We start from the raw sequence: 26,653 nt of genomic DNA, 5'->3' as shown, positions 1-26,653 counted from the left end.
TAATACTGTTATGTAAACATTGCAAATATAGATGGAACTTTGCAGAAAAATCTTGAGTATTATGAAAGAAAAACATTTGGCCAAAGATACCTCTTGGAACTCCATTTGTTTTGGAAACTATTAGAGAATGTTATGTCAATATGAAAAAATTATATTCATTAACAAGAGTTAATTTATGGACCCTGGCTGGCGTGTGACTGTCATGGGTTCAATTCCCGGTCTGGGCACACAGGAGAATCACCCATCTGCTTCTCCACCCCTCCCCCGCTTCTCTCTCTTTTGTTTCCTCTCCTCTCCTCTCCTCTCTTCCCTCCTCCCCTCCTGCAGCCTAGGCTCTAGGGGCTGAGGATGGCTCCATGGATGCTGCCTCAGGTGCTTAAAAACCCCCCAAACAACAACAAAAACGCCCGGATGGGCCAAGCATCACCCCCTGGTGGGCTTGCCTGGTGGATCCCAGTCGGGGTGCATACAGGAGTCCCTCTCTGCTTCCCCTTCTCTCACTAAGATTAAAAAAACATAATTTATGGATGTTGTTGCTTTATAGACCTATATGTACACAATAAAGTCAGTTAAAAGGCAAAATAAAATTTTGTGTAACTGTTACTTATTATTACAGAAAACTTTTATTTGTACTAGATTGGTATAAACTGGCAATTATTTAAAGCTTATATAACTCTTTCTTTTTGTAAAATTGTATACAACAAATTTCGAAGAAAAAAATGTTTTGGAACAAGGTATAGGTTGAGGTTTTAGGCCTTTGTAATTCATTCAGTCCTGGTTAACAGCATTCAGGGGTTTCATAGATTCTTTTACTTAATCATTGTTTCACATCTGGGTTGTGGTATAGTGGTAATTACTCCCCCTTCATCTGTGGTTTCACTTTCTGTGGTTTTTACTTACATCAACTGTGGTCTGAAAATATTAAATAGAAAATTCCAGAAATAAACAATTCATAGGTTCTAAATTGTGTGACAGTCTGAGTAGTGTCCCAGCCAGACTGGGAATCATCCCTCTGTCCTGTGTATCCGCACTGTATGCACTGCCTGCCTGTTAGTTATTTAATAGCCACCTTGCTTATCAGGTAAACTGTGCAGGTATTGCAATGTTTGTGCTCAAGTAACCCTTATTTCACTTAATTGTCCCTAACGTGCACAAGTAGTGATACTGGTGATTCAGATATGCCAAAGAGAAGTAGTAAACTTTATCATAGGTATGTGTGTATGGGAAGAAACGTAGTATATATAGGGTTCTGTACTTCTGTGATTTCAGGTATCCCCTGGGGTCTTGAAATGTATCTTTCTCAGATAAGGGAGAGACTACTGTACTCTCATTTTACAGCAGAGGAAAGTGAGGTTTAGAGAGGTGTAACTTGCCCAAGGTTACACCACTAGTAAGCAACTAGGTTTTAAGAATTTAGAACATACACTCCTTTTTTTTTTTTTTTTTTTTTTTTGTATTTCTCCGAAGTGAGAAGTAGAGGGCAGCAGACAGACAGACTCCGCTATGCGCCCAACTGGGATCCAGCCGGCATTCCCACCAGGGAGCAGTGCTTGGCCCATCTGGGCCATTGCTCTGCTGCAACTGGAGCCTTTCATGGCACCTGAGGTGGAGGCCATGGAGACATCCTTAGCACCCAAGCTAACTTTGCTCCAATGGAGCCTTTGCTGTGGGAAGGGAAGAGAGAGACAGAGGAAGGGGAGGAGGAAGGGTAGAGAAGCAGATGGGCGCTTCTCCTGTGTGCCCTGGCCGGGAATCGAACCCGGGACTTCTACAGGCTGGGCCGACGCTCTACTGCTGAGCCAACCGGCCAGGGCCAGAACGTACACTCTTAAGCACTGTAGCATTATGCTTGTACTGTAATTAGTAATTGTTTGTATGTATCCTTTGAAGGCTATTCCTACAGAATATGCCCAGGACTCCAACATGTGTATGAGTTCTACATAGTGCAGAACATTTGCTGCTATTTGTATAAAAAAAGTGAGAAAACACATATTGCTTGTAAATGGATAAAAGTTTCTGGGAGATAGTGCAAGAAATTTATAGTATTGGTTATCTCTTGGAAGAAAAGTATAAAGTGGCCTTGATAAGTTCTTACCTTCAAGGACCTCATTGTGAAGTGTAGAATTGTGAAGAATAGATGACATGATTCTATTGTTTGGTATCATAAAATGGATGTTTTCTGGGTCTGGTTTGAAAAATTTTATGTTATGACTATCTTTATCGATTAAAGAATTACAGTTTAATTTTCAAGTATTTGTGAACACAGATTATATGTACTAACTTATTTGCTTTATATGTTTTTAGTTAAATGAACTTTTTATGGTGTTTAAGAGCAGATACTAGCCTATTGAATATGCTAAATATATCATCTTACTAATAAAGAACTAGATAAACCAGGTAGATACATTCAGCTACATTTTACATGATGGAACAAAAGTTTAAATATCTTTAATCTCTCTGGGTTACAGTGAGGATCTCCTGCTATATGTATATAGTTTACTCTGCTGGCAGAGGGTCTCAGGTCCACTCCAGCTGTCCAACCTACTATACAGGATCTTAGGTAGTTTAGTTTGTATTCTAGCTGTCAATGACCCTTCTATAACCATTGCATAAAACCCTATGTTAGTTCAACAAGCATTTGCATTCATGTTATTTGCAACTCAGAGTGGTAGGTGTTAAAGGGCTGCTGACAAAGAAAACAAGTGTCTGCCGTTACAGAGATTCTATTATATATTGTATATTACATATTAGGTTAAGAACTAGTCAGGCAAATATGATAATACTGTGTGATAAGTGCTGTGATTTGAGCCCTATGGGAACATACGGAAAGGTCATCTAACTTAGCTGCGATTTTGGGACCTGGAGTCAAAAAGGGCTTTCCCAAAGGAGGGAATATATTTCAAATGTGAATGTTAAAAGGATGAATGTGTTAGCAAAGTGGATAGGAGGACCATCACTGAAGAGGGTAGGCAGCTGTGCAAAAGCTAGAGGAAGAGAAAGCCTGTCATTTAGAAAATGATGCCTCCAAGAAGACCAGAGCCCAGGGGTATGAGAATACTGAGCAGGAAAGTAGGGGTCTGATTGCAAAGAGGACATATGTAGTGCCAGGAGCTGGATCTTTTTAGCTATGGAATCGTGTTGGGAGTGTCATGATCAGGTTTTTGCTTCAGTAAAATCCAGGCTACTCTGAAGAATAAATTGGAAGGCGACAAGGATGGAAGCAGACAGTCTGAGATGAAGCTGGTGCAGAAATCCAAGTGTGACCTATAGAGGCCAAATGTTAGGCAAGAGTAGGTGGGGATTGAGAGAAACAGACATTTAGGAGTTTGGATCAAGAGAGGTGCAATGATTGGGGTCAAGTTTCTGGATTGTCAAATCCGTACCTATCTATGCTATTCCCTGAGATATCCCAGAGAGATTATTTAGGGGAAGGAATGGGTGAGAAAAATTGACTGACTTACTCTTATAAAACTTTCAGATTCTCAGCAACTCATTTAATAATTTGTAGCCTATGAGTTCTTCCCTTTTATTCCCAAGTCCAACAATATAGTCAATGCAATTTAAACTCTTCTATTCTTGGTGTTTAGTGTTTTGTTTATCTTTGCTTTATTTATCTTTTCTAATCATGCTTTGGGTTTAAGTGGAAAGTATTGATATTTAGATTGAGACAGTGTTCCATGAGATCCAAATACAGTGAAGGTAATGGTTAATTTAAATGTTTATTTCATATTTCTATATATTTTTATTTTGACAAAGTTAGAAACTTGCATTTTGATTGAGGTGAACAACTGTACATTAGTTAAATATCAGTGCCAACTGCAGTTTAATTATTAAATCAATTATAAACCTTTGGAATAACATCCCATTGGTACTTTGTGAACTGTGTTAATTGAAAACAAATCAAACTAACATAAATCCACTATACTTCAATATAACTTTAGGCATTGTTTTTTCATTTTTAATCTTTTAGTGCATAAAGAATGATTATATGTCTCAAGATAACTAAATCACAACTAAAGTTAATATATATATAGTATTATAAACTGGGAAGAGAAGCAAATAGTATTTTTTACAAGCATGCAATAAATTTGGTTATAATTTAACATAAAGACAATTGTTCTGATTTTTTTTTCTTTTCCAAATGAGAGGAGAGGAGATAGACAGACTTCCGCATGTGGCATGACCAGAATCCACCTGGCAATGCCTGTCTGGGGTCAGTGCTCTGCCCATATGGGGCCTTGCTCACAACCAAGCTATTTTTAGTGCCTGAGGCAGAGGCTCCATGGAGCCATCCACAGCACCTGGAGCCAATGCACTTGAACCAATGGAGCCATGGCTGCAGGAGGAGAAGAAAGAGTGAGAGAGAGAAAGGGAAAGGGGAGAGGTGGAGAAGCAGATGATCGCTTCTCTTGTGTGCCCTGACTGGGAATTGAATGCAGCACATCCACATGCTGGGCTAACTCTCTACCACTGAGCCAGCTGGCAGCGTCTTTTCTGATTTTCTTTGAATCAGATACCTACTGGATCATACGCCATAATTCACCAAATATAAAGAACCATCAGTTGTAAGAAAGGTGAATATTTTATGTACTAAGAAAAGAATAAATGCTGTGAATTGAATAATGCCTTCCTATAACTTAATGTTTTTACTCTGTATTTGTGGAAAGAGCTATTTGAGTCTTAGCATTACATTTTTCTTCCATCACACTGCTCTGTTCTTTGCCCTTCTGCATATGTTAACTTCTTGAAGATTTTATGTGACAGTTAAATTCAGTATGATTAGTACCAACAATGCTTATTAATTCAATTGAAGTATGTTATACCATTTTGTGCAGTCATGTCTACAGGCTAACAGTGAAACCATCAATTTTAAGACTCATTTAAGAGAGGTTGACATGTGCTTTCTTACCAGCTTGCTCAGGTGTGAGGGAGAGGAAGAAGAGGGAGGGCGGATGAGGTTTAAAAGTTGTCAGCTGTGAAATGGATTCAGATTCATAATTATAAAAGGGAAAGAAGAAACTCTTTCTGTCATGACATAACATGACCTAGGATTTGGCCTAAAGAATCAAGAGGAGCCACTTATTGAAGAGGATGGGGTGTTGGTGGTGGTTGTGGTACACAGGTCATGGCAGTGGTTGGAGATGGGAACTGGAATTCTGTGTCGGCCTGGTACTGATATGCCATTAGGATGTCCTATTGGAGATGGCAGGGAGGCAGGTGCCTGTCTCATATCAGTGTGCACATAAAAGAGTAGTTACTGCCCTGGCTGGTTGGCTCAGTGGTAGAGCGTCGGCCTGGCGTGCAGGGGACCCGGGTTCGATTCCCGGCCAGGGCACATAGGAGAAGCGCCCATTTGCTTCTCCACCCCCTCCCCCTCCTTCCTCTCTGTCTCTCTCTTCCCCTTCCGCAGCCAAGGCTCCATTGGAGCAAGGATGGCCCGGGCGCTGGGGATGGCTCCTTGGCCTCTGCCCCAGGAGCTAGAGTGGCTCTGGTCGCGGCAGAGCCACGAGCTGGAGGGGCAGAGCATCGCCCCCTGGTGGGCAGAGCCTCGCCCCTGGTGGGCGTGCTGGGTGGATCCCAGTCGGGCACATGCAGGAGTCTGTCTGACTGTCTCTCCCCGTTTCCAGCTTCAGAAAAATACAAAAAAAAAAAAAAAAAAAAAAGAGTAGTTACCGAATGTAGGCTGTGAACATGACTTGAGCCACAGTTTCCTTCTGTGTGGAAATAGAAATAGTATGAAATGTCCTTTAGGGTTTTAGGCTTAGGGTCAGTGCCTGGGGCCTATGGAGCTTTCAGTAACTGTTTACTGTTGCCAGGATTGAGCGTCCTCATCACCATCGTCCAAAATATATTTAACATATTACTTTAAAAGTAATAACCTCTCTGTATGTTAATATGAATAACTTTTTGCATGGAAAATAATTTCAAAAATAAAATAGTAATGAGTGGTATTTTTACATTTTTACAAATCTCTTTAATATCTGGCTTACTTGAAGACAATCAGATTCCCAAATCTGACTTACTGTTTGGTTGAAGTATTGAAAATGTGAACTCAAACATATAAGCAGTTGGAAAAATAAGAATATTTGAATAGTCTTTTTAGGTAATTATGAATATTCTTTGATGTTATTATACTAAACCTCCACTAGTGGTTACAGGTGTTTTTACTCTGTTATAATGAAATCCATTGGTTTATCTTCCACTTTGAATGGATTCTTTATCTTTTCTCCATACTTGCTTTTGTCTTCACAGACCCCTGAAAAGTTTTTAAGGACTTCCAGGGTTCCCTGAACCACACTTTGAGAATCACTGCTATTGGGTATATATGAATTTATATACAGTGCTCACAAAAATTAGGAGATATTTATTGCTTCATGTTCATTTTGAAATATCCCCTAATTTTTGTGAGCAGTAGATTATAGAATGTTCACAAAAGGAGTTTGGAAATTTTTATTATTTCTTTGCAGTACTTGCTGTGTGTTTCATAAAGTGTCTTCTTAATTTCCCAATGACTACAGTCGTCCCTCACCATATTTGCAGTTCACTTTTCACAGTCTCACTGTATCATGGACTTTAAAAATTTTTTTTAAATTTTTTATTTTATTTATTCATTTTAGAGAGGAGAGAGAGAGGGAGAGAGAAAGAGACAGAGAGAGAGAGAGAGACAGACAGAGAGAGGAGAGAGAGACAGGGGGGAGGAGCTGGAAGCATCAACTCCCATATGTGCCTTGACCAGGCAAGCCCAGGGTTTTGAACCGACGACCTCAGCATTTCCAGGTCGACGCCTTATCCACTGCGCCACCACAGGTCAGGCCTATCATGGACTTTTAAATTGTATATGTTTATTATTATTATTTTTTACAGGGACAGAGAGAGAGTCAGAGAGAGGGATAGACAGGGACAGACAGACAGGAACGGAGAGAGATGAGAAGCATCAATCATCAGTTTTTCATTGCAAGACTTTAGTTATTCATTGATTGCTTTCTCATTTTTGCCTTGACCGGGGGCTTCAGCAGACCGAGTGACCGCTTGCTCAAGCTAGCAACCTTGGGTCCAAGCTGGTGAGTTTTTGCGCAAACTAGATGAGTCCGCACTCAAGCTGGCGACCTCGGGGTCTTGAACCTGGGTCCTCTGCATCCCAGTTCGACGCTCTATCCACTGTGCTACCGCCTCGTCAGGCATATATGTCTAATTTCGTATCACAGATTTTTCACTGTATTGTGGGATTTTGCAGTATATAGGTATTTTTATATATTATTTTAATTATTTTTGTGGTAAAATAAGCAAAATAAGTGGGAAAGGTTAGTAACAGTGTGGGAAAAGTATGTAAGAGTGTGGAGAGGGTTTATAAAGCCTTAAAAGATAGAAGTAATAAAATAAATATGAGGTCACTACTTTGTGGATTTTTGCCTATTGTGGGGGGGGGGTTCTGGAACCTAACCCCCATGATAGATGAGGGACCACTATACTCCTCATGGTGTAGGTTTTACTATCCCCCTTTTATTGGTGAAGAAAATGAAGATACCATATAGATAATAAGTGTTAAAGGCAGGATTTGGGCTTAGTTTTTTTCCATTTAGACTTTATTTTAAAACATTAATAATACAAAGTCTTTTGGAAATATTCATAACCTGGCCATTGAGAAATGGTCAAAGTATTGTGTTAGTTATCTATTGCTGTGTAACAAGTTGCCCAAAGTTAGCAGCCTAAAGTAACAGACATTTATGATTTTACAGTTGATGGAGTCAGGAATCTGGGCATGCATAGTGGATCCTCTACTCCAGAGTCTCTCACAGGCTACGGTCAAGGTGTCGGATAGGGCTGCAGTATTATCTGGAGGGTTGGCTGGGGAAGGAACTGCTTTTCCAGACTCGCTTGGTTGTTGGCAGGATTTAGTTCCTCTTGAGCTGTTAGACTGAGGCCTCAGGGTTTTTTTAGCTGTTGGCCAGAGGCTTACCTTTGTTCTTTCTTTCTGTTTTTTGCATAAATATTTTTTATTTATTTATTCATTTTTAGAGAGGAGAGAGAGAAGGAGAGAGAGAGACAGAGAGAGAGAAGGGGGGAGGAGCTGAAAGCATCAACTCCCATATGTGCCTTGACGAGGCAAGCCCAGGGTTTCGAACCGGCGACCTCAGCATTTCCAGGTCGACGCTTTATCCACTGCGCCACCACAGGTCAGGCGCATAAATATTTTTAACAGTTTTATTTTTGAGAGATTGAGAGGGAGGATGAGAAGCATCAACTCGTAGTTGCTTTACTTTAATTGTTCATTGATTGCTTCTCATATGCTTCTTGACCAGGGGGCTCAAGCTGAGCCAGTGACCCCTTCCTCAAGCCAGTGATCCTGTGCTCAAGTGGTGACTCCATGCTCAAACTGTCAAGCCCATGCTCAAGCTGTGATCTCTGGGTTTTGAACTGGGTACTTTCGTATTCTGGGTCCACACTCTACCCACTGCGCCACCACTGGTCGGGCTTCCCTTTGTTCTTTACGTGGATGTCTGCGTAAAATGTCTCACAGAATGGCAGCTTGATTCGTTAGTGTAAACCAGGGGTCCCCAAACTACGGCCTGCGGGCCGCATGCGGCCCCCTGAGGCCATTTATCAGGCCCTCGCCGCACTTCTGGAAGGGGCACCACCATCTCATTAGCCAAAAGCAGGCCCATAGTTCCCATTGAAATACTGGTCACTTTATTGATTTAAATTTACTTGTTCTTTATTTTAAATACTGTATTTGTTTCCGTTTTGTTTTTTTACTTTAAAATAAGATATTTGCAGTGCACATAGGGATTTGTTCATATTTTTTTTTATAGTCTGGCCCTCCAACGGTCTGAGGAACAGTGAACTGGCCCCCTGTGTAAAAAGTTTGGGGACCCCTGGTGTAAACAGTGAGAAGGCAAGAGACGAACAGCAAAAGAGAGAGTTCTAGTAAGATGGAAGTCGGTGTTTTGTATCTGCTTAAGAGAGTGACCTCCTTTACCTTTGTTGTATTCTGATAAAAGGAGTTACAGCTTCATCCCATACTGTAGGGGAGGGGATCACACAAAGGCACAAATTCCTGGAGTTGGGGATCATCTGGGGCTACCTTGGAAGTCTTCCCACTACAACTGCCGGTCTACTGCTTCCATTTGAGGTCCCAGAAATAGGGGTTTATGTAGATTAGATTAGGGGGGACCGCTTATCTGGCAACCAGCCCCTGTCCCATAGCTATTATGGGTTTTACCCAAAAGCTCAGTGACCACAGTCAATGGTAAGAAATAAGAAATAAAATATTGTCATACTCAGAGATTTGGTTGAAAGGGTCAGAAATGTAAAACAGTAAAGAGAATAGCTATCGAGGAACATGAGAAAAGGACAGAGGGAAATACCAGTATAGTCCACCTTCTACTTGTAAATATCCTGGAACATAAGAGGACAACGGGGAGGAGTCAGCAATCTCGTGTAGTAAGAGTGAATATCTTCATCTCACTTAACCCTCTTGGAAGCTCTCCAGGGTTATAAGGGTTGTTTTTCAGATTCCTTTTTTACCTCCTTAGAAAAATTCCCTCCATTTCTTCCTCCATCCTCACTCCCAGTCCCAAAGAGGCTCAGATGACCTGAGCTGGCTCCCTCTTTCCTATTCCCATTGTCTGAGCATGGAGTGAGGCTGAGCGCCCCATCCTCAACCTTGAGACTTAGGGCTTTCCTCTCCCTTACCTTCCAACAAGAAAAATTGTGCGGAAGAGATTAGACTCTAACGTTTAGGAGAGGAAAGATGCAAATTCTATCCAGAAGAGGCAGTCTCTAATACATTCTATCCAAAAAGGAGCAGTAGTGTACATATAGAGAACTTCTACTTTGCCAAGAACATAGTGACAGCACCTACATTTACACTCCTTCCATTGTGGTCTGTCAGAAGTATTCATGTTCACCCCAAGGGTGATAAAACAGTCATAGGCAAGCATTCTGTGGCTCTACTGCAGCTCCCTTTAGCTGGATGGTTCAGTCATGCATGACATCCACTCCTAGAGCCAGCTGAGGGGACCACTTCCTTCCTAGTTACCTGTCGGTACTTGGAGTCCTGTCTGTGTCTTCAAAAGCCAGGGGTTATACAAGATGAAACAGAATACCTAAAGTATCCTAAAATGAACAGAAATATAAAGCTTCTACTAAGTGGTGGTAATCTGACGGTTTCTCATTTGGAATATTCTTTCCTAACAGGTGACTATACGGTGTTTTTAAAAAATCCACTAAAAGTGGAAGCAATACGCTTGGTCAATTGAAGGAGAGACATTTCTAGAAACAACCTACTGTTGTCTGTACCTCATCCAAAATTGGAACACATCAACTACAATTCCCATCTTAAGAGTTATTAGAATTCAGAAATTATTACATATAAATTGTAATGTTAAAAAGTTCCAGGCCCTAGCCGGTTTGCTCAGTAGATAGAGCGTCAGTGTGTGGATGTCCCAGGTTTGATCCCCGGTGAAGGAACTCATTAGAAGCACCCACCTGCTTTTCTTCCCCTCCCACAGCCAGTGGCATCACTGGTTTGGCCCCAGGCCCTGAGGAAAGCTCGCTTGGCCTGAGTGTCAGCCTCGAATGCTGAGGATAGCTCGGTTGATTTGAGCATCAGCTCCAGATGGGGGCTGCCAGGTGGACCCCGGTTTGGGCGCATCTGGGAGGCTATCTCTCTATTTCTCCTCCTCTCACTTCAAAAAAAGAAAATATTCCAAAAAAGAGTTAGTAGGTTTTTAATGTAAGCACCCATTTTTTCTGAGCCATTAAGCTTAAGATTTTTTCTCTGATGGAAGAAACTGTTGAGTGTCCCTGTGTGTGGAACCAGGCTGGGAGTGAGGACGAACTGGAAGCGGACACAGAGGCTCTTTCTGGGTGACAGAAATGGTCCAGGCTGTGGTGATGGTTGCATACTTGGTAAATTTTTAAAAATCATAGAATGACACACTCAAAATGAGTGAATTTTTGATATATAAATTATACCTGGGTAATGTTAAAAAAGAGACAAGGGTGTAAACCTCTTAAAACCAAACCATAACCTTTTTAAGTAAAGTATTACTGTCTTATTTTTCCCTGTAAATTTTTCCTTTCTTATTATACCTTAGCCCCTCTGGTATCATATCCTCTTCTGTCTTATGACTTCTAAAAAAAATTAAAAGAATAAAGAAAGAAAAAAGCCCTCTCTCTGCTTCCCTGTGTTTTTCATTATTTTGATAAAATTATTTTATATTTTAAAATGCTTAGAAAATGTAACTAGAAGGTAAAATACATAAAACTCAGGTTATTTTCTCTAGAGCTTGTACATGGAGAAGTGAGAAAGGCACTTCCCCTGATTACTTCACTTTTCTCTGCCTTTTGACAACTCTATTTGCTTCCTTAGAAGGAGGGTCCAGGGCTTTGGACGCCTGCCCCGCTGCTCGCTCTGGCGCCCCATGTTGGTGGAAGGAGCTTTTGCTGTTACTTCCCACAGTGGTCAGCATCAGGGGCGAGTTTTTGGGCAAGCCAGTTTGGCCAGGGTCTCTACCCTTTCTCCCCAATATACTTAAGTATTTTGAGTGGTCAGATCATTGTGTATACCATGAATTTTAGATTTAAGAGGTCGAAAACCTTGTTTATTATTTTTATAGCTCAAATCTAATCCAAATGAAAATGAGGAAAAGGAAGCCCAGTCCCAACTTATGAAATGTGATGAAATGCAGCGTTTGCGTTCACAAGCCCTGGATGCTTTTGAAAACTCGGATTATGTCTCTGCTATAACCTTCCTTGATAAGATTTTAGAGGTAAGTTTCTTAGATATTGCAGCTGACAAGCCTGACAGTGCTTTTTACTATACACGTTTGTACACTTTGATATGTTATATACCACAGAAAACCTAGGTAGGATAAAATCAGACTGGTACTTGGGCTTTGCACCTGAAATTTCAGGAAATGTAGTGAATGTGCTCTGGAATGGGAGCTACACATTTTTACACATTGTTTACTTTGCTATTTTTGTTGGACTTGACATTTTTTTCTGGAAGCGGGGAGAGGAGCAAACTCTAGAGGTTAAATTATGAGTAGAAGATGAAAAACTTGGTTAAGAAAAAGGAAAAGTAATGTTAGGGAGGACAGAGGAGTGTTTAGTGTGAGAATTCTCTAGGGCAGAAGGCATATGAAGAGTTGATAGAATCCAGATGGTTCTAGATTGGGAAAACCAAGTCTACAGTCTCCTTGCCTCTGAGGGGCTTATGACAGATGGTTTCAGAAGGAAGTCTACTAAAATATTCAAATGAAAGAAGTCGTAATTCAACTTTACTTATAATTTTTCATAGCACTTTGATATACAGTTTTATTTAATATTGTCAGTAAACTTGTGATATATGTATAATGGGCACTTTGGTAATTTTATAGAAAAAATTGTGGTGTGATTCAGTGGAATTCACATCTTACGGAATTATTTTGTAAATGCTTTCTAAGGAAAAATACAGTTTCAATTCTTACCTCCCTATATTTAGACTCCCTGTTTTGACCTAGCTTATTGTCCATGGCATTTAATTTATGGCCAGTGTTGACTTTGATATACCGTATTCCCCCATGTATAAGATGCACCTTAAGTTTGGGGCCTGAAATTTGAAAAAAACAAAAGTATTACATAAAGTTATTGAACTCAAGTTTTATTCATCACAAAATTCATACAACTCCTCACCACTGTCAAAACTCCCATCCATTAGCTTGTACTCATCTGTGTCTGATAACAAATCACTGTCTTCATATGTTGCCTCGTCCTCAGTTCCATCTATGGCATTTGAAATGCCACAACTACTGTTTAAGACACAGCCAGTTTTTAGATCCCAAATTTTTTGAAAAAGAGTGTGTCTTATACACGGGGAAATATGGTATATGAGAAGTTTACATGACTTTACCCTAGGAAATGTGTATAGATACTTCCACAGCCCGTATTGGTGAGCTTTTGGGTTTATATTTTGACAAATAGTGGTGCATTTACTAAACATTGTAAACTTTTCAGTAAAATGGAAATGATGAAGCTTCAACTATCCCACATTGTTTTTCTTTCTTTTTTTTACTTTTTGTGCTATGAGTAAAAAATTTAATTTCAAGGAGATGACATTTTATAAGAAAATTTCATTTTGATATTAGTAAAAATATTTTGCAAATTTAGAACCTAGATTTTAATTTTTGATACTAGAAATTAGAATTGTTGATTAAGTACAAAAATACTTAATTACAGAATATTCTCTTCAAAATCAAATGTGTTTCGCTGGGAACAACCTTTTAATAGTAAATGCTATGTAAAACTTATTTTCAAAGTTTAAAATTATATAATTGAAGGAGATAGGAAAAGGGCCTTATTAGTATATATATATCCCTTCTCCCATTAGAATTTATTTAGGATACTATTGTAGAAATTATCTTATTATATCTAATTATTTTTATCACACCTATATTATATCATGCTTCACATACTGTTTACCACATTATAGAAGTTTCCACATTAATTGAGGATATTTTTTGTTGATAATTATATAGGTAAAATATTGATATATAGGATATGAGATAAAATGTGCATAATTTACTGTTTCTTAAAGTGTAATTCTTTTGTTTCTCAAGGTTTGTGTTTGGGATGCTGAACTACGGGAACTTCGAGCTGAATGTTTTATAAGAGAAGGGGAACCTAGGAAAGCAATAAGTGACTTAAAAGCTACATCAAAATTGAAGAATGACAACACTGAGGCTTTTTATAAAATCAGCACACTGTACTATCAACTAGGAGATCATGAACTGTCCCTCAGGTCAGTTAAGTGACATATACATCTCATTGTTGTTTTATTGTTGGCAGTAAGATAATAAACCCATTTTCTTTCTGATTTAAAAAATATTGTGAAGCCTGATTTTATTTTGTTATCTGTTTATATATTTTGTACTAATATCCTGTTATCTATTTATACATTTTAAGTTATTCTACTTCTACAGTTTATTTTCATGAATATTGCTTATTAAAATAAATAGGGATGTTATATTTTTAGAAGCAAAATGGAGTGTTTAATGTATAACTCTAACTCATTTAAATTTGAATTACTGAGTGAGGGCTTGGTATAATACCATATGTAAAAATATATAGTCAATTATTAAGAAAGTATATTTTGTTAAAAATAATGAATACTTTTTATTGTGATTTTTGTATTTAGTATTGGAGACTACTTATTAATTATTTTGACTTGGAATATTTTCCTTTTTTTAAATACATGAACAGTGAAGTTCGTGAATGTCTTAAACTTGACCAGGATCATAAAAGGTGTTTTGCACACTATAAACAAGTAAAGAAACTTAATAAGCTGATTGAGTCAGCTGAAGAGCTCATCAGAGATGGCAGGTAAGAGTATGCTTGTCTATGCTGTCTAGCGCAAAGAACAATTGAAATGCTTGCTTTTTTACTTTATAGCAATTGCAGATGGACTATCTTAGATGGCACTGGACCTTAAACTACCACAATTGTACGTATTTTTTAATAAGGCAGAATGTAAATAATAGTAACTACATAGTATTCTTGTCAGATATATGTATATTTTACCAAATATTTATTGAATATCTCCTGTATCAGGCTCTATGTACTAGGGTTGTAATAACGTGCATGAGTATAGATTTTGGTCTTAAGAAGCTTATAGTATAGCCTGACCAGATGGTGGTGCAGTGGATAGAGCATCAGCCTGGAACACTGATGACCTAGGTTCGAAACCCCAAGGTCACCAGCTTGAGAGTGGGCTCACCAGTGCAGGGTTGCCAGGTTGAGCATAGGATGATAGACATGATCCCATGGTCACTGGCTTGAGCCCAAAAGTCGCTGGCTTGAGCACAAGGTCTCTGGCTTGAGCAGGGGGTCACTGGCTTGGCTGTAGCCCTCGGGTTAGGGCATGTATGAGAAAGCAATCAATGAACAACTAAGGTGCCGCAACTATGAGTTGATGCTTCTCATCTCTCTCCCTTCCTGTCTGTGTCTTTCAGCAAAAATAAATAAATAAATAGATAGATAGATAGATAAAAAGTTTATCGTGTCGTGACGGAGACAGACATATAAGTTGATTATTACAACATAATATGGTCTCTGAAATGATAGAGAAACACACAGAGGATCCCCCGTCCCGCCATGGTGTAAGATCCTGGGTTAACAGTTCTTTTGTTATAGTACCTGAATATAAAAGTATATCACTTTTTTCTGGCCTTTACTATTCCTAATGAGAAATAAATTGTCATTTTGGATTTTCCTCTGACTGCTTACAAGGTTGTTTTCTTTGTCTTTAATATTCATAAGTTTTATTATGATGTGTCTCAATGTGCATTTCCTTAAGTTTGTCCTTTTTGGAGTTTAGTTTCTAGAATGTGCAGGGTCATGTCTTGTCAAATTTGGGAAGTTTTTAGCTATTTTGGGGGATACTTTTTCTGCCCAGCCCTCTCTATTCATTGCTTCTTAGACTCTGATTGACACAAATGTTAACTCTTATAACAGCCTTCCTGGACTATGTTCATTTTTTTCAATTTCTTTTCTCTCTGTTAAGATTTTGTAATTTTATTATTCCAATTCCCCGAGTCTTTCCTATCTCCTTCAATAAGCTATTGAGCACATTCAGTGAGCTTATTTTGTTTTTCTATTTTTTAGTTCAAAAAATTCCATTTGGTTAGTCTTTTTCCTCCCTCCCTCCCTCCTTCCCTCCTTCCCTCCCTCCCTCCCTCCCTCCCCCTTCCCATCCCCTCCCTTCCCTACCTTCCATCTCTCCCCTCTCCACCCCACCCTCCCCTCCCCTTCCCTGCCTTTCCTTTCTTCTTTCATGAGAAGAAGGGAGATACTGACACAGACTCCCGCATGTACCCTGACTGAAATCTACCCAGCAACCCCATATGGGGCCTGATACTCGAGTACCAGGCTATTTTTAGTGCCTGAGGCTGATAATGCTCCAATGGAGCTATCCTCAGTGCCCAGGGCCACACTCAAACCAGTCAAGCCACTGGCTGCAAGAGGGGAAGAGGGAGAAGGAGATAGTCGCTTCTCCTGTGTTCCCTGACTGGGAATTGAACCCAGGACATTCATATATCTCGCTGATATTCTATCCACTGAACCACTGGCCCAGGCCTGGTTATTCTTTTATATCTTCTATTTCTTTGTTGATACTTTCTATTTCTTTGTAGAGGCTTTCTTTTTTTCCATTTGCTTTAAGCATGTTGGTCATTGTTGCCTTTTTTATGGCTGCTTTAAATATTTTATCCTCTTGGTAGTGGAATTTATTGTCTTACTCAGGTTGAGATCTGTCTCTTGGTAAGGTGAGTGGCTTTTAATTGAAACCTGCATATTTTCATTTTATAAGACTTTTTCATTTAAATCTTCTGTTTTGGCTGCATTTTTCTGACATTATTCCAGCAAAGTTGGTGTGGGCAGGTGGAGGGAGGTAGGAGTTTACTACTCAGCTTGATACCGGAGGTGTGGGGCTTCTTGCTACTGTTTGGTGCAGGTGAGAGTTTGGGGGACTCATTTTTAGCTATGGGTGACGGTCCTGGCTCCATACCTGGACTGTTTTGACACCACCTTGGTATATGTGTGGGCACACCTCTTCACAGCCTAACCTTGGAGAAGTCTGGAATCTTCATGTAACCTGCTGGCATTGGTGGGGTTTGGGCCATAATTTTCTCTGGTGTTTGGCTGGAATAGAGCCATTATGGTCAAAACGTTTTTGTCTTGCTAAATTGGTCTTCCAGGTTGTCTGGCTTGGGACGGCAGGCTTTTGCAGTTTTTTCTTGTGTGTGTTTGTGTTTGCACCCATTGGCATTTCTGGGTTGCTGGCTTCCTGGGTTCCAAGTCTGGGGTACATAAAGCAGAAAAGAAACCCAGGGAACTTAACCACACACTGTTTTTCCTCGGGTCTAGAGGTCCCTAGCTGGTGTACCTTTTTCTTTCCCTTTCTGAGTCTTTGCATATTTAAAAAATATTTAATTCTAGGGTATTTATATGTACCTAGCTGGACAAATTGGGGAAAACACATTTATTCCATCTTCCTAGTAGCTAGCTTTTTTTTTTCTTAAGTGAAGTGCGGTACTTTAATTGAATTTTTACTTCGAGCTAATTGGAGTTTTGCATGTAGTTGTGAGAGGTAGAGTAGGACCTGACGTAGTCTGTGTACTTTCCTACAGATGTTTCACTGTCACGGAAAGTTTTAGACTAATATCCCAACTAGATAGCTCACTTCTGTTTTTTTTTTTTTTAAATTATAATTTTATTTTTTTAATGGGGCGACATCAATAAATCAGATTACATATATTCAAAGATCAACAAGTCCAGGTTATCTTGTCTTTCAATTATGTTGCATACCCTCACTTCTGTTTTAAATGTTATATTTAAAGCTGTGTTTCATCCATCAGCCTTTAAAAGTGAAGACTGCAGCACTTTGGGAACAATGTTCCACATTCTATACCTTTTAATCTGCCATTACTGAGGAAAGTAACGGTGTATAACATGACCAGTACTTTTAAACAGTTTTAAAAATGCTGAAATAGCTTTTATTGTTCTCAGAAAGCTAATAGAATTAGGAATTTAAACAGGTTACTTCTTCAAGGAAGTATATTGTACTTAGCTGTGAATATGAACACTCATTATATAAAATAGTATGTATGAAATGGGCTCCATTATTTCATGAAGGAGTGACTAAAATATAAAACCTATCTCTGCTTTGCTGAAAGTGCTTCATGTAAATCAGACTTTACCAAGGTATTTTACTCAGTTTCAAAATCATGAGCATTTTTCTGTAAAGAAATTCATCAGGTGATTTGATTGGTACAACTGTGCTCCGATTTATCCTTTTCTGTGGTCATGTGTTTTATCTCCTAACTCTTAATTGCAGATAGTACGTTCCTTGATACTGTGAATTAGTAAAGCAGTGTTTGAAGATATGTGCTCATTCAGGTGAACTGAGTCAGCATCATATGGTGAAAAGTAGAGGGTTTCTTGCTCTGGTTCTGGAAGTGGAATTCCTTACTTACCATGATTTGCTCATTTAATAGATACACAGATGCGACCAGCAAATATGAATCTGTCATGAAAACAGAGCCTAGTGTTTCCGAATATGCAGTTCGTTCAAAAGAAAGGATTTGTCACTGCTTTTCTAAGGTAACAGTTGACCCATTCCCAGAAATGGAAGAACTTAACATATGGAATAGAAGCCGCAAATCATTTTCTGACATTTACTTTTAGGATGAGAAGCCTGTTGAAGCTATTCGGGTGTGCTCTGAAGTGTTACAGCTGGAGCCTGACAATGTGAATGCTCTGAAAGATCGAGCCGAGGCCTATTTAATAGAAGAAATGTACGATGAAGGTAAATCTGCAAGGAATGGAGCTTCAGTATCTCAGAGTTAATGTATGTGAAGATTAGCACATCCTTTTGATTAGAAAAAGTTTACCAGAGTACCAGGAAGGGTTGACAATTTTAGAAAAATGGCATAGAACTTCAAAATTATTCTTGGTTTAACTTGAAAGGTATACCATATAGAGAAAAAGTTCTGCTGTTGAAACCAGTTTAGTGGAATATAAAATTAAAAAATTTTAGCCTTTCTTTTAGACAGGGTAGAAAAGATAAAAAAATTGAAAATTTAAATTGTAGATGTCGTATCATCCAGAGGTGATCATGGTTTGTTTTGAGTTTATATCTTTCAGATTTTTCTATACGTATAGTCTATATTCTATACATATTAGAATATGCATATTCTATTCATATATAGTATACATATTATACATGCAAGAATACATATTTATTCCTAAGTATAAAATGATCTTCTGTGCACCCCAAGCTGTTTAATAACATTAGGATAGCTGCTTACCCGACTTTGTTCAAGTTGAAGTAACAGAGTTTCCTGTTGGATGTAAGGACCTTGAATAAAAGCAGTGACCTATTTTTGAAAGATAACTAAGGCATATAAAGTAATATACATTTTTTGAAAACTAGACACTTTTCATGTGACAATAGGTTATGAACATTTATAAGAAGTGAGTCTTATTGCACATATTGCTGTTTCATTTCAAATCAGGTAAATTATTTTCAATTGAAAACAGCATTTTTCTGGTGGAAGTTTGTGGTGCTGCTCTTCTTTTCAAACAGGTGCTGAATATTTAACAAAAGAGTTTGGTTATTAAAGTAATATGTATTAAATGTTAATGTTTTGCAAAAATAGTCATAAGTGCTAATCTTGGATAAAAAAGTTTAAATGCAATAAGAATGCATTTGCAACAATGATAAAACCTATCTTAAGACAGAGATAACCACTCTTTTAATAAGAAGGGTTATTTTGCTAATTTTTTAAGGCAAACTGATCATTCACTTTTTTTCTGCTTTCCACAATTTGAAAAAAATTTTGCTCTTACATGGTTTCCTGGGAGTGATGACAACTGGGGTTATTCCATTTGTGGGACATTTTTATAGTATAGTCCTTGAAATCTGAGGCTTGAAATGTAAGCAGTCAATATGATGTTTTAATATTCATAAGAGCACTTCAGTAAGGCGGGTAATTTACATGGGACAGCTCATTAGCATAATTGTTCTTTTCATTTTTGAGGTAGTGTCTTCTTCGTGAGATGACTTTAGGATTTGCATTCCAGTTTTTGGAATGCTTCATCAAAGGTTCTTTTGTCATCTGTATATAAACCCTCAGCTCTAATTGTGAAATTAGAGAAGCTGCAGAATATAAAAAACTTAGCTGTTAAAAAAGGTTAAATCTTGTAGGCTGCTAAATATAACTTGAGAGATGCCTTTGTGAATGTCAAACTGACTTTTTTTAGGGAAACTTGACAGCTTGATTCTTGAATAAAAAGATGCTAAAACTAACAATAGAATAGATGCATTTAAAGACTTTTTTCCTTTAAAATTTTCTTTTAAGTAGTTTATTCTTTGTCTTGGGGGTTGGCTTAGGTTATACAGTGGGGAATATTTCTGAATTATGGTTTTACAAGAGTAAAAGGTTGTTTGAGTCACCAGTGTGGAAATTAAGCAACCTCCTGGAGAGAGAATGGATTGCTAGGTCTCAATATGGGGGGTGGGGTGGAGGAAGCCTATATAGTTGAAACTGAAAGGTATTATTTTACTTGTTTGGATTTGAATCAGAGATGTAGTAAATGATGTAAATAAGTAATAATCTTACACAACTAGGCTAAATAATATGTTGAAATCCTGAGTTAAAATATATAGGGTTTCCATATTCTTGTTACTAGTTTTACTTTTATTTAAATCAGCATTTTAAAATGACAGCTATGTATTGAATAATGAAAAAACAGGTTTAGATTAGTGAATAATGGAACAAGGAGATTTATTAATTTGGGGCTTATAATAAAATTATCAATCAATAAAGGTATTAGGAGATTCCACTCATTAAGAAGTAAAGTAAAATTGTTGTTTGAGGATGCCTCCGACCATGAAAAATGAAGGAGGCTCTTCAGCTGTCTATGAGTAATTCTTTTAATAGTTTTTGAGAGAAACAGACTGACATTGAAGCAATAATTCCTTTGAAAATAGGGTTATTCAAATGTCCTTACAAGATTAGCAGTTATGTGGGCCAGAAACTTAAGCTACACTATTTTATGAACTGATGTATCTCTGGTACTTGTGACTGCCACATAAGCAGGCACTCATATATTAATATTTGCTGAATGAATGAATGTAGTTAAACAATAAGGACATACTGAAAAGAATAAGGAATTTAGAACTAGTCCTGAGTTTCAGTCTGGCTTTACTATTCATTTTACTTTTTGTTTTTAATTGTAAAACACACGTAAGATTTACCATACTGTTTTTTAAGGGTACCGTTTAGTAGTGCTAAGTATATTCACATTGTCGTTCAGCCATTCTCCAGAACTCGTTTCATCTTGAACAACTGAACTCTGTACCCATTCAGCTCTGGACCTATTACACATCCTTCCCCCCATCTTCCACCTCTCGGGCCCTGGTAACCACTGTTTTGCTTTCCTTCTGAATTTGACTACTTTAGATACTTATCTAAGTGGAGTGATGCAGACTTAGTCTTTTTGTGACTGGCTTATTTCACGTAGCATAATGTCTTCAGGGCTCATCCATGTTGTAGCTTGTGGTATCAGATTTCCTTCCTTTTTAAGGCTGAATAGTATTTTCTTGTATGTATATAATGTGTACATCAATAATCTGTTGATGGACATGCTTCCATCTTTTGTCTTTATTGTGAATAACACTACCATCAGCACAAGTGTATAAATACCTGTGCAAGACCCTCCTTTAGAGTCTTCTGGATACATATCCGGAAGTGGGATTGCTGGACCATATTGTAATTCTGTTTTTTGAGTTTTATTAGAAACCACCATACTGAATTTTTAATAATGGTTACACCATTTTGTATTTCAGTCAGCAGTATTCAAAGGATTCCAATATCTCCACATCCTCATCAACACGTATTTTCTATTTTTTTTTTTTATAAAAACCATCCTTAGGGGTATGAAGTGATATCTCTTGTGGTTTTGATTTACATTTCCCTAATGTTGATGTAGAGCATCTTTTCATATACTTGTTGGCCACTTGTATATCTTCTTTGGAGTGTACCAGTTATTTTTGCTGTGTCGTCTCAAGTAACATGGCTAGTTACTGTTTTACTTTGCTTATCTGTAAGACAGGAAGGAGAAAAGCATGTATCTCATACAACTGTTGGGACAAATAAAATGATGCTCAGGAAATGCTCAGTGAGCCTGACCTGTGGTGGCGCAGTGGATAAAGCACCAACCTGGAATGCTGAGGTCGTCAGTTTGAAACCCTGGGCTTGCCTGGTCAAGGCACATATGGGAGTTGATGCTTCCTGCTCCTCCTCCTCTCTCTCTCTCTCTCTCCTTTTTAAAATAAATAAATAAAAATCTTTTAAAAACTTTAAAAAAAGAAAGAAAATGCTCAGTACAGTGCTGGTGCACTTTTAAGTAAATGACTTTCTTTATACTCATTTTCAGTGTAGTAGTTTGGAACTTGCATTAACTTTTCTATGCAAACAGTATTATATTGGATAGCTAGCTTCTAGGTCTAACCGATCACTGCTGAATTAACTCTGCAATAATATTTGACACAGCTGTTATTTTAATATTATCAATAAAGTTCATAATTCTGAGACTAGGAGCCAGGTAGTTCTTTTTCTGGATAAAGGGCTGGCCTAGGCAAATTTGTGAAATGGAATTTGTGTTTGACATCCTATGATGTTGTCCTGTACATAGATTCTTTCGCCCTCTTGATTATTCTAGGAACCTACCTAGTGGCATTAGGCTGCCCTATTCCACGGAAGTAGTCTATGTTCAAAATACACATCACCTATTTACTTCAGTACCCTCATGCCTCCTCCAGTACATCTGTATTTTAGGAAGAGTGGCCAAATTTAGGATATTTGTATAAAACACTGATTGTATTCTTTATAAGAATAAATAACCCAAAGGAATCTCTGATTAGTGAAATTTCAGGCGAGTGCCTATGCTACCACATACATGTTGGGTAATGTGCAGGGCCGGTATGGGGTTACAGGGCTCACCCTCCCCTCTTTTTTAAAGATTTTATTCATTTTTAAAGAGAGAGGAGAGAGAGAGAGAAGGGAGGAGGAGGAAGCATCTACTCCCATATGTGCCTTGACTGGGCAAGCCTGGGGTTTCAAACTGGTGACCTCAGTGTTCCAGGTTGATACTTTATCCGCTGCATCATCACAGGCCAGGTGAAACGTCAAATCTTAAAATAGGTGCACCTACCTTAGCTTCACCAAGGGAGTTGGAAACAGGTGGTTAGAATAGAAAACTAGTCCTTTGCAAAGACAACCAGTATAAGATAATATATGTGGATCGCTAACTCCTTTGGCTGTAAATCTCACAAACTGTAAATCCAGCCTGCAGTTTTATTCACACACAGGCTGTTTAGCCACAGCTGCCTCTTTTGTTTTGAAAAGTACACAGTTGCAGGGAAGACTAGATAGCTACCTGCTCTGTGGGGATTAGCACGTTTGCCTATCATATCAGTCGGCAAAACATTATATCCCCTATGGTACCAACCCTGGGACTTCCTGGGGGGAATACCAAGGAATCTTTGAGCTTAATATGTAGGTAGATGGGGAAACATTGGCAGTAAACAATATTATTCAGCAGAAAAAAATATAAGGCTAATTTCCAAATGATCAAACGCTTGAAGTATTAGAAAAGAATATTAAGGAAAACAGTAGGGAAGGGCACACTGCAGCTGTGGGAGATGTACCAAGAACAGAAGCCCAGAGGCAGGGGTGAAAGGCCCTTCGTCTCTCCCAAAGGTGGCGTATATGTGAGTAGGACAGAGAGCAGGTAGGTTTGGGCGGAAGAAAGTAGGTCATACATATGTTTTTGTTTGGGCTTTTTATGTGCCAATTAACAAGAAAGTGATTACATATAACAAACAAATGTGACCTCAAACAGTGAAGCAGCTTCTTTAAAAGAGAAAGGAAAAAAAAACACCTTCATGTTTCTTACCATTTTCAGAAACAGACTAAGTACCTGGAACAAGGCTTATATTTGTGCCTCTCTACTCCAGTGCTTTGAATATAGTTGGTGATATTTTCTAACTATTAATAGAGAAATTATAGCACAAGATTTAAAATTTTATAATCCTACAAGAATTGGAACTCTTTTTGTATTTAGCACTATTATGTCTTCCCACTATAAACATTTCAACAAAACACATTTTTTACAATTTTTATTTATTTATTTTTGTGGCAGAGACAGAGAGAGTCAGAGAGAGGGACAGATAGGGACAGACAGACAGGAAGGGAGAGAGATGAGAAACATTAATTCTTTGTTGTGGTTCCTTAATTGTTCATTGATTGCTTTTTAATATGTCCCTTGACCGGGGGCTACAGCAGACTGAGTGACCCCTTGCTCAAGCCAGCGACCTTGGGATCAAGCTGGTGAGTCCTGCTTAAATCAGATGAGCCTGTGCTCAAGCTGGCAACCTTGGGGTCTAGAACTTGGGTCCTCCACATCCCAGTCCGACGCTCTGTCCACTGTGCCACCACCTGGTCAGGCAACAAAACACATTTTTAGAGCACATTGATGTACCAGATTCAGTTAGAGGTGCAAGCCACTTTATGTCCCTATGTACAGAATTAAACATAATTAGTCTCATCACTATTTAAATCAGTCTAAAATAAAACTAGGCTTGCCTTTGTTATTGCCAATATGAGAATGCTGTCTCCTGTAGCAAGCAGTTATGTTTATGGAAGTTTGACTTGACATAGTTCAGCCCTCTTTTAATGTCAGAAACAGCTCACAAGTCTCTTAACAGTTCTGTGATAGCAGTGAAGCTCTGTGTGTTCTTAGATAAAGCTCCCTTTGTGTCTAAGGATGAATATGTATAAGAGTGGTAGAACACATTTTCTTTGTCTATATTATGACAGTTTCACAGGAGGTAAACATTGCCCTCAACATTTTATTATGCAAAATGTCAAATATAGTGAGAAACTGAAAGTTTTATCGTGAACACTCATGTCCTCACCATCTAGATTCTAAAATTAACCTATCACTGTCTTATCACATTTGTCTATCCTTCCATCTGTCAATTCATCTTTCTTTGATACATTTCCAAAAAATACTTACTTTGATTTACTTTCCTCCAAATACTTTGGCTTGTATGTTATCAACTTGAAATTGTTTACTGTCTTTCTTAGTTTTTTTTTTTTTGTGTGTGTGTGTGTGTGGGGGTAATTTTAGATAAAATGAAATGCACAAATCTTAGGGATACCAGTTCTGATTTTAATGCCTATTAAATAGAAAAATTATTCTTGATACTTGTTAAAAAACTTTATTCAAAGGGTGATGGGCGGAGGATCACGATAGGTATAGGAACCACTGCAGTGGGGTCCTGGAGTGGGAGGTTGGGCTCACGTCTGATTCTGACCAGGATAAGTGGGGAGTTCTACCCAAGGAGCAGGCTGGGAGGTAAGCAGAAAGAAAACAGACTAGGAGGAAATGTCAGGGAAAAGGGGGATTCTTGCTAGATGGACTGAATTCTTGCTGAAGACAAGGCAGGAAATGAGGAATTTTATCAGACATCAAGTTCTAATTAGGTCAAATACCAACGGTGGAGAATTTTAGCCAAAAATCACCTAGCAGTATTTTTGCTCAGACTGATTCTACAAGGACAGAGAAAGAAGCCTAAGGTTGAACTTAGACGGAAAGAGAACTCAGAGGAACCAGACTAAAGTTTTGGCCAAAGAAAGAGAGTCCTTGTCAAACCTAGACTCCTGTAAGATACAGAATGTTCTTTTACCCTTTGTCCCTTACTTACCAGTCAGTCCTTATCCTGCTGCCAGGAGGCAGCCATTGTTCTGATTTTCCTATCATAGACTAGTTTTACCAATTCTAGATCTTCATATTAGTAGAACCAAATACTCTTGAACAACACAGGTATGAACTGTGTGGGTCCACTTATATGTGGATTTTTAAAATAAATACTGTAAATGTATTTTCCTTAAGATTTTCTTTTCTCTGGCTTAGTCAATTGTAAGAATATGGTAAGTAGTACACAAAGTATACAAAATATATGTCAGTTGACTGTTTATGTTATTGGTATGGCTTCCAGTCAATGATAGGCTATCACTGCTTATGTTTTTGGAGAGTCAAAAGTTATATGCGGATTTGACTGCACAGGGTCAGCACCCCTAAATCCTGCATTGTTCAAGGGTCACTGTAGTATATTGACTTTGTGTAAGGCTTCTTTTATTCAAACACGTTTTTGAGATTTATTTATTATTTATTTTGTTACTTGCACCAGTAATTTATTCCTTTTTATTGATGAAGAGCATTAAGTGGCAAACTTTTTCTGTAAAGGGCTGGTAGTAAAAATTATAGGCACCATAAACTCTGTGTTGCTACTTCTCATCTCTGCCACTGCAATGCAAGAGGGGCCACAGACAGTATAAATAGACATGGCTATGTGCTAATGACTTTATTTTAAAAACAGGTAGTGGGCTGAAAGCACTATTTCTTTTCTCTATCTCACCATTAATCCTATCCCTGAAGACAATACATTTTATGACTATACTACACTTTATTTATTCTCTTATTAACAGACAGCCAGGAAGATTTCAGCTATGAAAAAACCTGCTATGAACATTATTCTGCAAAGCTCTTTTTAGATAGCATTTCATTTATATTGTGTAAATGTCTAGTAGAAGTGGAAGTGCTGAGTTGTCAGGTAAGGTGTATGCTTAGATTTGAAAAAAACTACTAGGCCCTTTCTGAAAAAGTAATTTACATTTTACACTCACACCAATAAAGTCTATAGGAATCCCTGCTGCTTTTTATCCTTGCAAACATTTGGTGTTGTCAGTCTTTTAATCTTATACATTTTAGTATCTCCTTGTGGCTTTAATATGTCTTTTTGATGACTTCGGTTGTTGAATACTTTTTCATATGCTGCGTGCATATTGAGAGATCTTTTTTTTGGTGACGTGTTCAAGTACTTACCCACTTAACAAAGTGTGTTGTTTCTTTTGTTATTGAGTTATACAAGTTATGTATATATTTGTATTTTTCTCCTTTATTCTCTTAGTATGATAAATTACAATGATATTTCTAAAGTTAAATCAGCCTTGAAATACTGGGTTAAACCCTTCTTGGACAT

The 26,653-nt window shown here is 38.2% G+C and overlaps 1 protein-coding gene across 1 annotated transcript in view; it reads left to right on the top strand.

The window, feature by feature from the left end:
• The window catches only part of DNAJC3 (DnaJ heat shock protein family (Hsp40) member C3), an 84,455-nt gene that overhangs the window by 39,867 nt on the left and 17,935 nt on the right, over positions 1-26,653 (top strand). The window contains exons 5-9 of the mRNA XM_066234168.1: positions 11,622-11,774; positions 13,602-13,783; positions 14,245-14,364; positions 18,036-18,141; positions 18,226-18,346. Of these exons, the coding sequence (XP_066090265.1) occupies positions 11,622-11,774; positions 13,602-13,783; positions 14,245-14,364; positions 18,036-18,141; positions 18,226-18,346 (682 nt within the window). The remainder of the gene's footprint in view (positions 1-11,621; positions 11,775-13,601; positions 13,784-14,244; positions 14,365-18,035; positions 18,142-18,225; positions 18,347-26,653) is intronic.

This window comes from Saccopteryx bilineata, chromosome 6, assembly GCF_036850765.1.
Source record: "Saccopteryx bilineata isolate mSacBil1 chromosome 6, mSacBil1_pri_phased_curated, whole genome shotgun sequence".
Lineage (NCBI taxonomy): Eukaryota > Metazoa > Chordata > Mammalia > Chiroptera > Emballonuridae > Saccopteryx > Saccopteryx bilineata.
This window is presented reverse-complemented; position numbering and strand designations above follow the sequence as displayed.